This window comes from Bos indicus, chromosome 12 (genome assembly GCF_029378745.1).
Source record: "Bos indicus isolate NIAB-ARS_2022 breed Sahiwal x Tharparkar chromosome 12, NIAB-ARS_B.indTharparkar_mat_pri_1.0, whole genome shotgun sequence".
Taxonomy (NCBI): domain Eukaryota; kingdom Metazoa; phylum Chordata; class Mammalia; order Artiodactyla; family Bovidae; genus Bos; species Bos indicus.
Window position 1 is genome coordinate 14001012 of NC_091771.1, and position 16669 is coordinate 14017680.

Consider the following 16669-nt stretch of genomic DNA (forward strand, 5'->3'; position numbering starts at 1 on the left):
GAAAAGCCTGCTCTCTAATCAAAGGACCAGGAAAAGGGCAGCCTAAGACTGAAAATTTTGAGGTAGCAGCTACTCTACTGAAGACAAACACCACGGAAAAAACATCAATGGCTCCGCCACCACCCACACCAGCAAACACTGAGTGAAAGCCTAAACTTTCACCTTTGCTGGGCTATAACAGGGCCCCAGTCCTCCTGCTGGGCTGCTGTCCGAGAAGGCTGAGTGGGGAGACAGGACTCTTCACTCCCTCTGGAAAGTAACAACCACATCCTCTGGTGTGAGGGGAGCCCCTTTGGGGAGGCTAGACTTCTGCTCCATCTAGTGGCTAACAAGGCACTCTCCCCCTTCCCACTGGGAGAGTGTCAGAGGAGGCCTAGTGGAGAGTCGAGGTTTTTTACCATCATTCAGCAGTAGCAAGGCCGCATCTTTGTGGGAGCAGTAATGAGGTGCTCCTGCACCGCCCAGCCAGGGGCTTATCAGCAGAAGCCTAGCAGGCAGCCAGGACTCCCATTTCTGACCAGCAGTAACAGAAGTCCTTATTCCCTCCACCAGTGTTCATGGAGTCTCTGAACTTCCACTACTATGTGGAAGTAACAATGAAACAGACTCTTACAACATAATACCCAACATGTCCAGAGTTCAACAGAAAATCACTCACCAAAGCAAGAACCAGGAAACTCTCAAACTAAATAAGAAATAACAATCAACATGTGCCAACACCGAGAAAATGCAGAGGTTAGAATTATCTGGCGGGCATTTTAAAGCCATCCTCATAAAAATGTTTCAATGAGTAATTAAGGAATGTGCCTGAAACAAATAAAAATATTAAAAGTCTCAGAAAAGGAATAAAATATTCAGAAAACCAAATGGAAACGACACAATAACTGAAATAAAAAACTTAGTGGGATGGTTCAATAGCAGAATGGAGGGGATAAAGGACAGAATCAGTGAATGTAAGATAGAACACTAAGGTGTATGCAATATGACCAAACAGAGAGACAAAAGACTTAAAAAAAAGAAATGAAGAGAGCCTCAGGGACCCGTGGGACTCCATCAAAAAAAGACCTATAATTTCTGCCATGAGAGTTCTGGAAGAATAGGAGAAAGAGGGCAGACCTGCAAAAGTTTCAAATAAACTCGAACTGAAAATTTCCAAAATTTAGCAAAAGACATAAGCCTACAGAACTGAGAAGTTAAGAATTTTCAAAATCAGATTAAATCCAAAGAAATTAATTCCAGAAAAAAACCCACTCCAGTACTCTTGCCTGGAAAATCCCATGGATGGAGAAGCCTGGTAGGCTACAGTCCATGGGGTCACTGAGAGTCAGACTTCACTCAAAGACAGCAAAGCTTGAAAGCATCGAGAAACAAATGTCTGAGAGGAAAACAATTCAATTCAAATGACAGTGAATTTCCCATTAGAAATTACGGAGACCAGAAAGAAGTGGGACAGCATTTTTCAACTAAAAAGAACAGTTAACCCAGAAATATATATCCAGCAAAAACATCTTTCAAAGATGAAAGGGGAATGAAGACATTTTCAGATGAAAAAAAAGAAAAAAAATCCCAAGACTGGCACCAGCTGACCTCTCCTAAAAGAATGAATTTAGAAGCTTGAAAGAGAAATAAAACAATAAAGGAGGAAATCTTAGAACATCAGGGAGGAAGAAAGAATATGGTGGAGCAAAAATACAGATAAATACAATAGACAGATGGAAAGGGCATAGCTAAAGGGTATCAGGTTTCTTTTGAAGTGATGAAAATTTTAAAAATTGACTATGGTAATGGTTACAAGGGCTTCCTTGGTGGCTCGGTGGTAAAGAGTCTGCCTGCAGTGCAGGAGATACATGAGACGTGGGTTCAATACCTGTATTCATATTAAAAAACTATTTAATTATGCATTTTAAATGAGTGAATTATATGTTATGTGATTTATTACTCAGTAAAGCTGTTTTAAAAATCAGAATCATGGTAGCCTGAGAAAAAGGGACAAGAGACCTTTCTAGGCATGATGCAGAAGTTTTATATCTTGTTCTGTCATTGTAACACAGGTATAAATTGTCAAAATTAAACAAGCTGCTGCTGCTGCTAAGTCACATCAGTCCTGTCCGACTCCGTGCGACCCCATAGACAGCAGCCCACCAGGCTCCTCCACCCCTGGGATTCTCCAGGCAAGAACACTGGAGTGGGTTGCCATTTCCTTCTCCAATGCATGAAAGTGAAAAGTGAAAGTGAAGTCACTCAGTTGTGTCCGACTCTTAGAGATCCCATAGACTGCAGCCCACCAGGCTCCTCCATCCATGGGAGTTTCCAGGCAAGAGTACTAGAGTGGGTCACCAGTGCCTTCTCCGAAACAAGCTAAAGCCTTACAAATAATGTACCTACTCTTATGACAGCTATACTTTAATAAAAATTATTAAGAATCTCAAATTTCTTTCCAAAATGCTTTTACCAGTTTATACTCATACCAATAGTATTTTAGAATTCAGGTGGTCCACATCTTACAAACTGTTAATATTGATAATTGACAGGCCAAATTTGGGGCCTTATTTTGGGGCTTGATTTATCAATCCCTTATTTAACTTACATGCAGAGTACATCATGAGAAACACTGGACTGGAAGAAACACAAGCTGGAATCAAGATTGCTGGGAGAAATATCAATAACCTCACATACGCAGATGATACCACCCTTATGGCAGAAAGTGAAGAGGAACTCAAAAGCCTCTTGATGAAAGTGAAAGTGAAAAAGTTGGCTTAAAGCTCAACATTCAGAAAACGAAGATCATGGCATCCGGTCCCATCACTTCATGGGAAATAGATGGGGAAACAGTGGAAACAGTGTCAGACTTTATTTTTGGGGGCTCCAAAATCACTGAAGATGGTGGCTGCAGCCATGAAATTAAAAGACGCTTACTCCTTGGAAGGAAAGTTATGACCAACCTAGATAGCATATTCAAAAGCAGAGACATTACTTTGCCAACAAAGTTTCATCTAGTCAAGGCTATGGTTTTTCCTGTGGTCGTGTATGGATGTGAGAGTTGGACTGTGAAGAAGGCTGAGTGCCGAAGAATTGATGCTTTTGAACTGTGGTGTTGGAGAAGACTCTTGAGAGTCCCTTGGACTGCAAGGAGATCCAACCAGTCCATTCTGAAGGAGATCAGCCCTGGGATTTCTTTGGAAGGAATGATGCTAAAGCTGAAACTCCAGTACTTTGGCCACCTCATGCGAAGAGCTGACTCATTGGAAAAGACTCTGATGCTGGGAGGGATTGGGGGCAAGAGGAGAAGGGGACGACAGAGGATGAGATGGCTGGATGGCATCACGGACTCGATGGATGTGAGTCTGAGTGAACTCTGGGAGTTGGTGATGGACAGGGAGGCCTGGCGTGCTGCGATTCATGGGGTCCCAAAGAGTCGGACAGGACTGAGAGACTGATCTGATCTGATCTGATCTACTGTTAATGAGGTTGGTCATAATTTCCATTGGGTTTTATCTTTTTTTATATATATATTTATGTTTTAAAAAGTAAGACTTTTCAAACCATATTCCCAAGGTTCTATGGCTTGTTCAAAATTTTCTTATCACTTAGTCACTTATGTATGTTACAAATACATCCTCTCAAAACGAGTCTAGTCTTCTTTATTGTTATGCTGCATCTCAATAATCTAGAAATTTATGATATAGCCAAAAGTAGTATTTAATCATGCAGTTTGGATATATGTCTGTGTCTTTTAAAATAAATACTTCTGTAATGCAAATGCAAAGTAATTTTGTCTCATATTATCTTTAATCCTTGTGGAAGTCTATGTATGTACATGTTCAGAGGTAGGAATCTAATTTTACTGCAAAACGGTTGTAATTTTTTCACATGACTAACATTTTGTTTGTTCCATTTATGATGGATTATTTCTAGATTCCTTTTTTCTGCTTCATTAATCATTTTTTCTATTTCTATGCCACATATATAGATTTATAATAAATCTTGATATTTAGAAGGGTAAAAATATCCATTTATTTACATTGCTAGTAAAATAGAAGATAAAATCATGGTGTTTCTTAAAGAGAATGTTTTGTAAAGGTGAGGGCTTTTGTCTTCAAATTCCTGTTGCTTTTTCATTGTGTCAAATTAGTCACAAGCAAGTTGAAAATATGCATCTTTTTATTTTCCAAAGTAATTTTAAAGGGTGAAAATTGTTTGCCCTTAACAACATACACTTTTCCCTTTTTGTTCTCCACTTATCTAAACAATGACTGTAAGGCCTACCAGTGGCATCTCAAATTTAGTCTCACTTTTAGTTTATCATTCAGTTTGCTTTCTAATTGGATTATTGAAAATTACAGATAGGAAGTCAGAGGTTTAGAATACCAACACTTCCATTGTCTTTACTTTGAAGAGTCTTTAATTTCTGTCTATGAATGGTCCTTTTTGACTGGATAGCCTCTGCTGTCTATCCATATTAATTGGTTACAAAGCTGATGGAATGTGGAGAAGGAAATGGCAACCCACTCCAGTATTCTTGCCTGGGTAATCCAAAGGCCAGAGGAGCCTGGTGAGCTACAGTCCTCGGGGTTGCAAGAGTTGAACATGACTTAGTGACTAGACCACCACCACCACCTGATGGAATGAGACCTGGAAGAACTCTAGGCCAGACTGAAGTAAGACCAAGTACTTAATTTTCTTGAATACATTCAAATATCTGAATATTTGGGAGTTATCTATACTTATCTATTAATAGTTTGGATGTATCAACTGTTTTTCGTAGTTCTTTTTGGTTCTCTGTTTTGGGAACTGACAGTAAACTACACAAATTATGACTACAGTATTAATAAAAGTTTAAAAATGATCCCATAAAACATTGAAATCCAGATATTTAAGACTTACCTCTATTTCTTTTCTTAACTTTTCATGTGTCTTTATTTCTTCCTCAAGAAAACAAGTTTGTTCACTGATGGATTCTTCTACACTTGTAATTTCATCCTTCAGTTTTGTAATATCTTCCTGTATGTTTATAAAATTTAAAATATACATGTCAAACAATGAATCGCCAATATAAATCCAAGATTTCAGTGTTTCTATAATTTAAGATTAACCATGACATTTAATTTTGATTAATACGATTAGAATGTTACTTCTATAGGTATAAGGAACGAGAAAGCATTATTCAAACAAGCAAACCTTAGATTTGAAGATACAAAAGTAAAAACCAAATGAAAATAAGACACAAAGGAAAGCGGAAGTCATAGCGGCAACTGTTTGGCAATGCTGTATGGATATTTTTTTAATTCTTAGGAAGAAATAATAGATATTTTAAGTTTTTATCTCCCAAAGTCTTCAAAGAATATTAAGATCCTTAGGGTACAATTATTAATTCACATTGTTTGTGTAACAGCATTAAGCACACTAAATAGATTTTAATTGGTTTGGATCCATCAGACTAGAAGCTAGTTAACATTTTTGTGAGTCACACTTTCTGTAACAAATGGATTAATTGTTCATCTGATTTTGTTGGACCACATATTTTTATTAGGCCACAAGGGATTTGGGGATGTTTCCTTTATGCATTTGTACTTTTGACAAAGTTGTTACATAACTCATGCACTAAACAAGGTTTTAAAAGCTGTGAATCCAGTTAGAGCACTCATGGGTATTTTACCAAGTTAATGATAATTTATCACTGAGTAAGTGTACTCACAAAAAAAGGAATACTAGAAAATGTTTTAATAAGTGACATTTCAAACCTGTGCTTGTCTCATCAGGTTTCCCTCTGGATTTTGGAGATCCAGCTTAAGTTCCTCTTTCATTGTCTTTAGTTTTTTAACAAGGTCTCGTTTCTCATTGAGTTCAGTCATGAATGACCATTTGTTCTCTACCTCTCTCAAACTATCTTTATGTGCTTTTATCTTGGCATAGTATTCATTATATTTTATCATTTGTTCCTCAAAATTTTCTTGGGCTGTTTCTATGTCAGATTTAAGCTTCACATTTTCCGCATGTAAAGATTTGATTTGATTTTCCAGGTCTCCACACTGAAGTCTGGTATTCTGTATGGCAGCATCTTGCTGATAAATTTGCCTTTCTGTTTCTTTAGTTTCTGCAGAGACAGATGCTATTTGTGTTTCAAGCTCATGAAGTTCATTCTGTAAGATATTTCAACATTATTGTTATTAATTCATGATATTCAACATGAAAGAAAAGCCATTGTTTTGATCCACAGTGTGTGTAGAAAAATCACTTAACATAAAAAATATTTTTTATCAAATATAGAAAAATTGATGCATAGTAGGAGACAAGTAATAAAGTAATGAAATTATCATATAATCAGAGAGAGCCCAGGGTTACATATTTCTTATTTTTTAATGTTCATCTAATTCTCATTATTAAAATTTTATCATTTGTCTTGACATTTTATATATAAAAAATACTTTACAGTAATTTTAACAATATATTTATGGGCATCAGAAGTACAAACTAAAGAAAAATTTATGATAAAAATGATAAAACTCTGAGTTAAAAGAACAAAAGATCTAAGTTCTAGTGCCCTTACTGCTGTTTACTAGTTGGGGTGATTATACTTGCTGTGCTCAGTTGCTCAGTCATGTCAGACTCTTTGTGACCCCATGGATTGTAGCCTACCAGGCTCCTCTGTCCATGGAGATTCTCCAGGCAAGAGTACTGGAGTGTGTTGCCATGCCCTCCTCCCAGGGATCTTCCCAACCTAGGGATCAAACCCAGGTCTCCTGCACTGCAGGCAGGTTCTTAACCATCTGAGCCACCAGGGAAGCCCATGATCAACTAGCAAACTTAATTATCCTATTCAAGCCTCACTTGCTTCACTTGTAAGATAAGTATGAAGGTATATTTATCTTTGCCTCCCATGTGGTACAGTGGTAAAGAATCTGCCTGCCAACGTAGGAGGTTCAGGAAACGTGGGTTCGATTCCTGGGTCAGGAGATCTCCTGGAGAGGGAAATGGCAACCCACTTCCACGATCTTGTCTGGACAATCCCATGGATAGAGGAGCCTGGTGGGCTACAGTCCACAGGGTTGCAAAGAGTCGGACATGACAGAGCACACATAACTCTTACCTCTCTGGGGCATTTGACATTTCTAACCAGCACCTGCTTTTTAGAACCTACCCAACACACATCTCTGTTTCTCAGATACCTCTGAGCATTCCTTCTCTGTCTCATTGGTTCCTTAAAATATAGATTTTCCTCAGGGTGCAGTCGTCATAATTTTCTTCTCTCATTCTATCTATACTCCTTGGATAATCTTACACATACTTAGATCTTGAGATACATGTATACTGATGATTCACAGAATGTAAGTGGCTATTAAGTCCTAGGCCCAGCTACCACTGGGCATCTCAAATTCACTGTCCAAAAAACAGACGACACCTCCCCTCCCGTGGCCCATCCTGTTCTCCCTTGTATCAGTTGCCAATTGTCAGAACCACAAAAACTCTGTAACACACTAGTGTTTATTGCTACCAACTAGTTTGTTCTGTTAACTTCAGGTGGTTTTGTTCAAATGTCTGGAGATCGGCAGTCTATAAAATGGTTTAGGTTGGCTTCAACTGGGCTGACCTGGGTGTCTTGGCTTTGCTTCACGTATATCTTTTCCTCCAGTGGGCCAGATCAGGTATGTCCTTCTCATGATTATAGTAGATGTAAATAATGGAAGCCCAATTATGTAAAAAATTTTTCAAACTTCTGTTAGAATAACATCTGCTAACATTCATCTGGTCACGTGATCAAACTTCTCAGTGGAGGGGTAGAAAGTGTGTCCACCCACTATGGGAGGTCATTATAATGATAAATAGTAAAGGGTGTGGATATACACAAGGATGAATATTTGGGACCAAAAATGCAAATCACCACACCTCTATATTCCCAAACTTAGTTAATGGTATTCTTTTGGGAGCCATATTTAATTTCTCACTTCCGTTTATATTTAGCATTAGTTGCTCAGTCGTGTTCGACTCTTTGCAACCCCGTAGCCCGCTAAGCTCCTCTGTCCATGGAATTCTCCAGGCCAGAATACTGGAGTGGGTAGCTGTTCCCTTCTCCAGGGGATCTTCCTGACCCAGGGATCAAACCTGAGTCTCCCGCATTGCAGGCACATTCTTCACTGTCTGAGCGATCATGGAAGCCCTCTTTATATTTAACTATTCATCAAATTCTGTAGATTTTCCCACCAGTATAACTATAGGCCTTTATTCTTTTTCTTCTATCCAGTATGGTCATCCTCTTTAAATAAATGTATAATTATGGGAGGGAAGCACTTCACTAAGAAGGCAGACCCAGCCTATCCTTTTCTTAACAGAGACAGGAGAGGGAAGTACACTGAAAGATACAACATGCTGATGAACTTCAATCTTTATCTCCAGTTTTGATTTTTAAAATGCCCATCTGACATTCTATTTGGATATCTAACAGACATCTCAATATACATGTTCAGAAGTTCAGTTCAGTTCAGTTCATTTCAGTTGCTCAGTCGTGTCCGACTCTTTGTGACCCCATGAATCGCAGCACGCCAAGCATCCCTGTCCATCACCAACTCCCGGAGTTCACTCAGACTCACGTCCATCGAGTCAGTGATGCCATCCAGCCATCTCATCCTCTGTCGTCCCCTTCTCCTCCTTCCCCCAACCCCTCCCAGCATCAGAGTCTTTTCCAATGAGCCAACTCTTCGCATGAGGTGGCCAAAGTACTGGAGTTTCAGCTTTAGCATCATTCCTTCCAAGGAACACCCAGGACTAATCTCCTTTAGAATGGACTGGTTGGATCTCCTTGCAGTCCAAGGGACTCTCAAGAGTCTTCTCCAACACCACAGTTCAAAAGCATCAAACTTCGGTGCTCCTAAAAGAGCTTTTAATTTGCAAGCCCAATATGTTCCTCTTTCAGACTTTCTGATTTCAATACACTTTCCACCTTGGATACTAAAAGACCTAGAAGCCATTCTTGATTCTTCCCTTTATCTTATCATCACAACCTATTTAACAGCAAACCTTGATGCCTGGGCCTCTAAAATAAAATCCCAACTCACTTCTGACCAGTCTTTGTAGCATGGCCCAGCTCTTAACCCATCTCCCTGTTTCCATGCTTCTTCCTCTCCCTCAACTAGAACTTCCAACACTGTTCTTCAAAGTTGTTCCGGTTATATAGGTTCTTTGCATTTCCATAGGTCTTTTAGAATCAGTCTGTCAAGTTCTCTAAAAAAGCCTGATGGAATTTTGGGTAGAACTGCTTTTAAACAATAGATAGAAGAGAAAGACCTGATGTGTTAACAATACTGAATCTTATGATTCATGAAAATGGTGTATCTCTCTGTTTTGGTCTTTAATTTCTCTCAACAGTGTGTTGCAGTTTTTAGTACACAGGTCTTACATCTTGTCTTAGTTTGCTATAGCACAGCCATAACAAAATATCATAGACTTAGTGGCTAAAACAACACAAATTTATCTCTCACAGTTCTGTAGGTTGGTCAGAGTGTTAGCATAGTCAGGTTCTGGTCAGAATTCTTCCTGGCTTGCAGAGGGCCAACTTCTCACTGTGTTGTTACATAACAAAGAGCAAGCTCTCTGGTATCTTTTCTTCTAAGGGCACTAACCCTACCACCAGGATCCCACCCTCATGACATCATCTAAGCCTAATTACCTGACAAAAACCTCATCTCCAACCACAATCACATGGGTTTTTATGGCTTCAGCATATGCATTTTGGGGGTGATACAAACATTCAGTCTATAATACAATACTTTTGTTAAATTTACCCCTATTTCATAATTTTGATGCCACTGTAAATAACAATGCATTTTAAATTTCAATTTCTGATTGTTTCTTTTAAAATGTAGAAATACAACTGGTTTTTATAATTAATCTTATCTTGCAACCTTTCTAAACTCCCTTATTAGTCCTGAAAAAGTGAAAGTGAAAGTCACTCAGTCATGTCCGACTCTTTGCGACCCCATGGACTATAAAATCCATGGAATTCTCCAGGCCAGAATACTGGAGTGGGTAGCCTTTCCCTTCTCCAGGGGATCTTCCCAACCCAGGGATTGAACCCAGGTCTCCCACATTGCAGGTGGATTCTTATTAGTCCTAATAGATTTTAAAATAATAGATTCCTTAGGATTTACTCAAAAAAATCATGCTGTATGTGAATAAAAACAGTTTTACTCCCTCCTTTCCAATCGGGATACCTTTTATTTCTTTTTCTGTGAAGGAGTGGCTTGAATTATCAGTACCACAGAATGAGCAGATGTGATAAGAAGACATATGCTTGCCTTATCTCTGATCTTAGGAGAAAAATATTCAGTCTTCCACTATTACGTATGTTGCCTGTAGGATTTATGTAGATGCCCCTTTTAGTTGGCTAGAACTTTCTTCTATTCCTAATTTGCTGGTAGTTTTTATCTTAAATTGATGTTGGATTATAACAAGTATCTTTCATGCATCTAGAATTCTCTTTCTAAAACATAAGTTTAATCATTTACTCTTTTGAAGTCTATCAAAACCCTCTCATCAACTCTAAAATAAAATTTAAGCTTCTTTTCATGCTATACATCTCTTATTGCTTCTCAAAATACACTCTATGTTATTCCACTACCAAACTACTTATAGCTCTATGAATGTACCAATGCTATTTCAGGCCTCTGAATTTTCTGTTTTTTTTTTTTTTGCCTAGAATATCACATCCTCGTTTCCCTTTAATCCTCAAACCAATCCCATACACCCAATCATTCTAGTGAACTCCAGCTAATCTTTAAAACTCAACTGATCATTCCTTTTTCAATGTTAAATCTGTGTTTATGTCTCTATTGTTGACATACTTCCCTGCACGTAATTATTTGTTTAGTTATTTGTCTCCCTCTTCAACAGATGGTGAGGACTTCTCTGGTGGCTCAGATGGCAAAAGAAAACACTTGCAATGCAGGAGACCCAGGTTCCATCTCTGGGTCAGGAAGATCCCCTGGAGAAGAGAATGGCAACCGACTCCAGTATTCTTGCCTGGAGAATTCCATGGACAGGGGAGCCTGGTGGGCTAAAGTTCATGGGGTCACAAAGAGTCTGATATGACTGACTAACACTTTCACTTTCATTTTCAACAGATGGTGAGTAGCTTAAGAGTGAGGACAATGTTCAGCAAAATGTTTAACAGAAATTAGGTTCTCAATATAAATGAAATAACATCTCTAAAACTCCTTGAAGATTGACAAGTTTTATGGAATGATTCTTTATAGAAATCTAAGACATTATTATTTTTATATTATATCCTACTGTCAACTTGTGTTCTTTCCTAAAGTGACTTAGTTCAGTTCAGTGGCTCAGTTGTGTCTGACTCTGTGCCACCCCATGGACTGCAGCACACCAGGCCTCCCTGTCCATCTCCAACTCCTGGAGCTTGCTCAAACTCATGTCCATTGAGTCAGTGATGCCATCCAACCATCTCATCCTCTGTCATCCCCTTCTCCTCCTGCCTTCAATCTTTCACAGTATCAGGGTCCTTTCCAGTGCATCAGTTCCTCACATCAGGTGGCCAAATTGGAGTTTCAGCTTCAACATCAGTCCTTCCAATGAACACCTTTAGGACTGATCTCCTTTAGGACTGATCTCCTTTAGGATGGACTGGTTGGGTTTCCTTGCAGTCCAAGGGACTCTTAACAGTCTCCTCCAACACCACAGTTCAAAAGCATCAATTCTTCCACCCTCAGCTTTCTTTATAGTCCAACTCTCACATCCATACATGACTACTGGAAAAACTATAGTTTTCACTAGACAGACCTTTGTCAGCAAAGCAATGTCTCTGCTTTTTAATATGCTGTTAAGATTGGTCATCACTTTTCTTCCAAGGAGCAAGTGTTTTTTAATTTCATGCAATGCAAATATTTACAAGAAATCTATACTACCACATAGTGTAATTATTATCATATCTGTTGATGCATTAATGCCTAAAACCATATTCAAAATCTAGTCCTACACTGCCCACCAGCGTCCCAGCAAGGATACCTTAAGTAATGTTTACAAGTATTCTCTCATTTAATTATCATGAAAACCTTACAGATAGGTCCTATTATTATCTCCATTTTACAAATGAGAAAACAGAAGCATGGAAAGATTAAATCAAGGAGCTAGAAGTAGCAAATCATCTCCTGGCAATTCAGATCTAGAGTATATTCTTTTCATATCAATGATACATTTAATTTAAAAAATCTTTAAAAAGTAAAAACACTGTTTTCATTTTTCCTTCTTCCGCTTTATTAACAGAATAATTATGTCTATGCTGAATACAAAAACATGTATGGCTTTCAGATTCCTGCGATGGAATTATGAACATATTTTGAAATTTAGGTGTTAGTCGCTCAGTCGTGTCCGACTCTTTGTTACCCCATGGACTATAGCCTGCCAGGCTCCCCTGTCCATGGGATTCTCCAGGCGAGAATACGGAAGTGGGCTGCCATTTCCTTCTCCAGGAAAAATTTAAGGAACACAGAAATGTTCCTTATCTATCTGAAATGTTCATTGGCAACTAGTAATTTCTAAGCCACATCTTTAAAAATACTGGCTTAAAAACTTAACCTTCCTTCAATTCAGCATTTTAGGAAAAACTATCAAATAAAGTTAAAATAATTCTATGTGACCACTGTGTTCTATATGCTTATCTATAGTATGATGACACTGTTGAATCTCTGCACAATGAATAGGTAAAATGTTCCTCAAAACTGGAATATTCATGTAGATTTTACTTAAGGATGTTATGTGTGCTTAGTCACTCAGTCATGTCCGACTCTTTGTGACCCCATGGATATAGCCCACCAGGCTCCTCTGTCCATGGGAATTCTCCAGTGAAGAATACTGGAGTGGATTGCTATGCCCTCCTCCAGGGGATCTTCCCAACCCAGGGATCGAACCCAGGTCTCCTGCATTGCAGGTGGATTATTTACCATCTAAGACACCAGTGAAGCCCTTACTTAAGGACACAAGAATAATTTAGAAGGTATAAATATGAACATTAGAAATGTTATATTGCTTCCTCAGAAGTTATTAAGTTTGCTTAATAACTTCCCTCTTACTAATTTAATATAGTTTTGAAGAACACAAAAACTCATTTACAAGACTTTGTGAAACAGGTTACCTGCAAATGGAACAGAACTTTTCTGTTTCTTTCTATTTCTGATGTTTGTGATTGTTGTTGCTTTGCAACTTGTTCTACAGCATCGGTTAATGACGATGTGTCTTGTTTAGCCAGAGCTAGACAAAAAGAATAAAGTACATAATAAAAATCTAAACACAAACATTGTAAGAAACTTATGTTTCATCACCCCAAATCATGAAAATTGTGATGTTTTCTCATTAATAAACTAAATTTAGGGTTGATATTCTTCCCTTTCTGACTATAAACAAAACTAAAATCAAAGGCCATGATAATAGACAATTCAAAGTCACCTACTGCAATACTACACCTGTTCCTTTATGGAACATTATAAATATTTTGATTGTCCTAAAATTTTCTATCCAGACCGTCTGCACATATACTATAATTATAGTGCTACCATAACAACTATTTCTCAATTACAGTTGATGAATTTTCATTATAGGCCTGCATTTTCAGGTTGTTGTCTTTTCTAAACACTCTAGAAGCTTCCTCCTGGCAGCTTTCCTCTAATTTGCTACTAATTTTAACCCAATTTTCCTATCACACTACTTTTTCTGTTACTGCTCATCTTTCAGCTCTATATTTATGAAAAGTGCTTCATTACCTTCTTTGGGAACTCCTTGACTCTTCCTTTCGTTTTCTGACATTCTTGTGTCTCTTTCCACCTTTTCAGTTCACCTTTTCTCATACAAAATAATCAGTGCTGATAATCTTTCACTTTTATTTTTTGTTGTTGTTATGTATTAGTGATCCTGAAAGTAAATTAACTGTCAAATGTGTCACAGGGATGGCAATGACATTCATCATCAGTTCCAAGAATTAAAATACAATGATTGAGTGAGAGATGGGGGAAGAAAGTAGAACTTTCTATGGAACTTGCTTGTCCTGCTTTTTAGCTGTTATGACCCTCAGAAGTTTCTTAATTTATTTATCATCAATGTCCTCGTCTGTAAAACTTCGCAGGGCTAGTGTAATAATGAATGTGGGCTTCCCCAGGTGGCGCTAGTGCTAAAGAATTCACCTGCCAATGCAGGAACCACAAGAGACGGAGGTTCCCAGAGACCTGGGAATGTGGGTTCCCAGAAGTGGGTCGGGAAGATCCCTTGGAGTAGTAACTGGCAACCTATTCTAGTATTCTTGTTTGGAAAATTTCCTGGTCAGAGGAGCCTGGTGGACTACTGTCCATGGGGCCACAATGAATTGGACATGACTGATCACACAATCAGAGAAGGCAATGGCGCCCCACTATAATGAATGTATGTAACACACTCAGCACAGTATCCGACATATATCTTAAGTAAATAATTATCTCCAGTACTATTGTGAAGTGTATTCTAAAACTACAACCAGAATATGTGAAAAACAGTAACAAGATGGATTAGCAATGGCATTCCTGTCCAGTGCCAGCCAGGGTAAGCCTCATACAGGTTTAAAATCACCAACCTCTTCTATACTTAGGAGAAACTGATGAGATGAAGGGGGAGATATTTTTCTATCTTGAAAGGTGAAAAGAAAGAGTTCTTTCCTCTACCAGGGAATGAATGCAATGAATGAATGCTGAGTTGGCAGAATTAAAGACATTACCAGTTTTTGGAAAAAGCATATCTGATTTTACCTGTCCATTCCTGTACAGAAGAAATCACACAATTATGCATGATTAATAAAAGGAATGTAATGTTTCTGCTTAACATTTGAACATATGGATTTTTCTTTTTAGGTGACATCTTTTAAAAAAAATCTTAGTTGATTTTTTATAGAACTTGTGAATCTTTCCAAATCATACTAAAGTCATGATAGACTTTGCCAGCCAAAAGAAGTAAAATATTATCATAACAGTAAGGCATGTATATAAGGAAGCTTCCACAAGGGAGTGTGCAAAATCACTAAATATCTTTCTAAAGATTGGTTAAATATTGATACAGAGTACTTGTATACTAGTTATAAGTGTTTTTAAAAAACAAAATTTTAAAAGATTGCAATCTGATAAAAACAACAAAGTTAAATCACTTCCTAAGTCAGGAAACTCAAATCTATCCAGAAATATCTTATTAAGCTAAAGAAGTCCTGAGAGAAATACTCAACAGTGTCATAATCACCTCTGAGAATATATGATTCTTTCCTGTTTATTCACATTACTTCCTTTCTTCAAACCTCACTTCTGATCTGCCTCCTCCACGAAGTCTTCCCTGATACTGAGTCCATTCACTCATGCCATTACTCTGTCTTTTCTGCCCCCAGATATATGCCAATGAATCCAAGCTCTTTAGCTTTTTTGTATGGGTTTCATGGTTACAGATGTTATTCTTAGTGTTACCTATGTTGAAAATGCATACCGTCTACATTTACACTTTCAGTGAGTTCTCTCAATTGATTATAAAGATAAACAACTAAATAGTGCTTTAGTTTTTTGCCCCACTGTTCTAAATGTTTTAGATTTCTAAAAAATGAACATTATATACTGCTGATTCTGTGCTATGTGTGGGAACTCTATAAATATTCGATTTATAAATATTAACTTATTTAGCCCTATGAGGTAGATACTACTAGGTCTTGGAGTAAGGGCTAATCTTGAACCAAGGTTGAGCAACTGCTAGTTTACTAGGTAAATTCTTTCCAACCTGAGACTCAGATTCCTTATCGATAATAGTAGCAGCCTCATTAGATTACTGTGAGGATGAAGTGAAATAATGAATGTATTTAGCAAATTTCTGCCACTCAACTATTTCTATTCCTATTACTGAATTTACAGTATTTTATACTGTATTTCCTTATTATACTATAAGCTCCAGGAAAGTAAATACAGTGTCTTATTCATTTTCATATTCTCTACAAAGTATTTGATGAAGAAACCAAAAAAAAAATAGAAAATTAGATTTTTACAGTAAAAATAAAGTAATTGGTACTTTTGGATCTCTACTCCTGAAGCAGCATACACTGAAGAACTATTGGGTGATGTTTCTTTAAACAAGCTATTCATGAAAGAATATCTAGTTTAAAATTGAGAAAGTAATTGTTTTTTTTCCAGATCTCCCTAAAATGGACAAAAAATAAAAATGAAAATAAACTACTGCCATCTACTGATAATTCCTTAAAATTGCATAAATCAATGAAAACAAGAGTTTAGAGATTAGACAATATCAGTTATTCTTTCATTCAAGCCACATATGGGTACATATATATATATACAAAACATTGTGGGAAATATAAATATGAATTAAGTGACTCTGATTTTAAAAATAAAAACCTTATAATATCTACAGTATTTGATAATAGACAAGTATTACATGTAAAAAATCATTTAGGAAAAACACTTTCAACTAAATAACTAGCTTTACAGAAAACAATGCAATGGAAATACTATAATAAACCACCATGTCCTATATTAACTACTGTTGTTTAGTCGTTAAGTCATGTCTGACTCTTTAAAACCCCATGGACTACAGCACACCAGGCTTCCCTGTCCTTCTCTATCTCCCAGAGTTTGCTCAAATTCACATCCATTGAGTCGAT

The 16669-nt window shown here is 37.4% G+C and overlaps 1 protein-coding gene across 2 annotated transcripts in view; it reads right to left on the minus strand.

Annotated features, from left to right (window-relative positions):
* Positions 1-16669, minus strand: part of CCDC122 (coiled-coil domain containing 122) — a 34375-nt gene that overhangs the window by 12906 nt on the left and 4800 nt on the right. The window contains exons 2-5 of one of the 2 annotated variants that reach the window (XM_070800032.1): positions 13764-13911; positions 13139-13254; positions 5742-6140; positions 4885-5001 (exon numbers count right to left, since the gene is read on the minus strand). In XM_070800032.1, coding sequence (XP_070656133.1) covers positions 4885-5001; positions 5742-6140; positions 13139-13254; positions 13764-13806 — 675 coding nt within the window. In that variant the 5' untranslated portion in view covers positions 13807-13911. Of the gene's footprint in view, positions 1-4884; positions 5002-5741; positions 6141-13138; positions 13255-13763; positions 16311-16669 lie in introns of those variants that run through there. The other variant, XM_019971868.2, reaches the window with a different exon arrangement.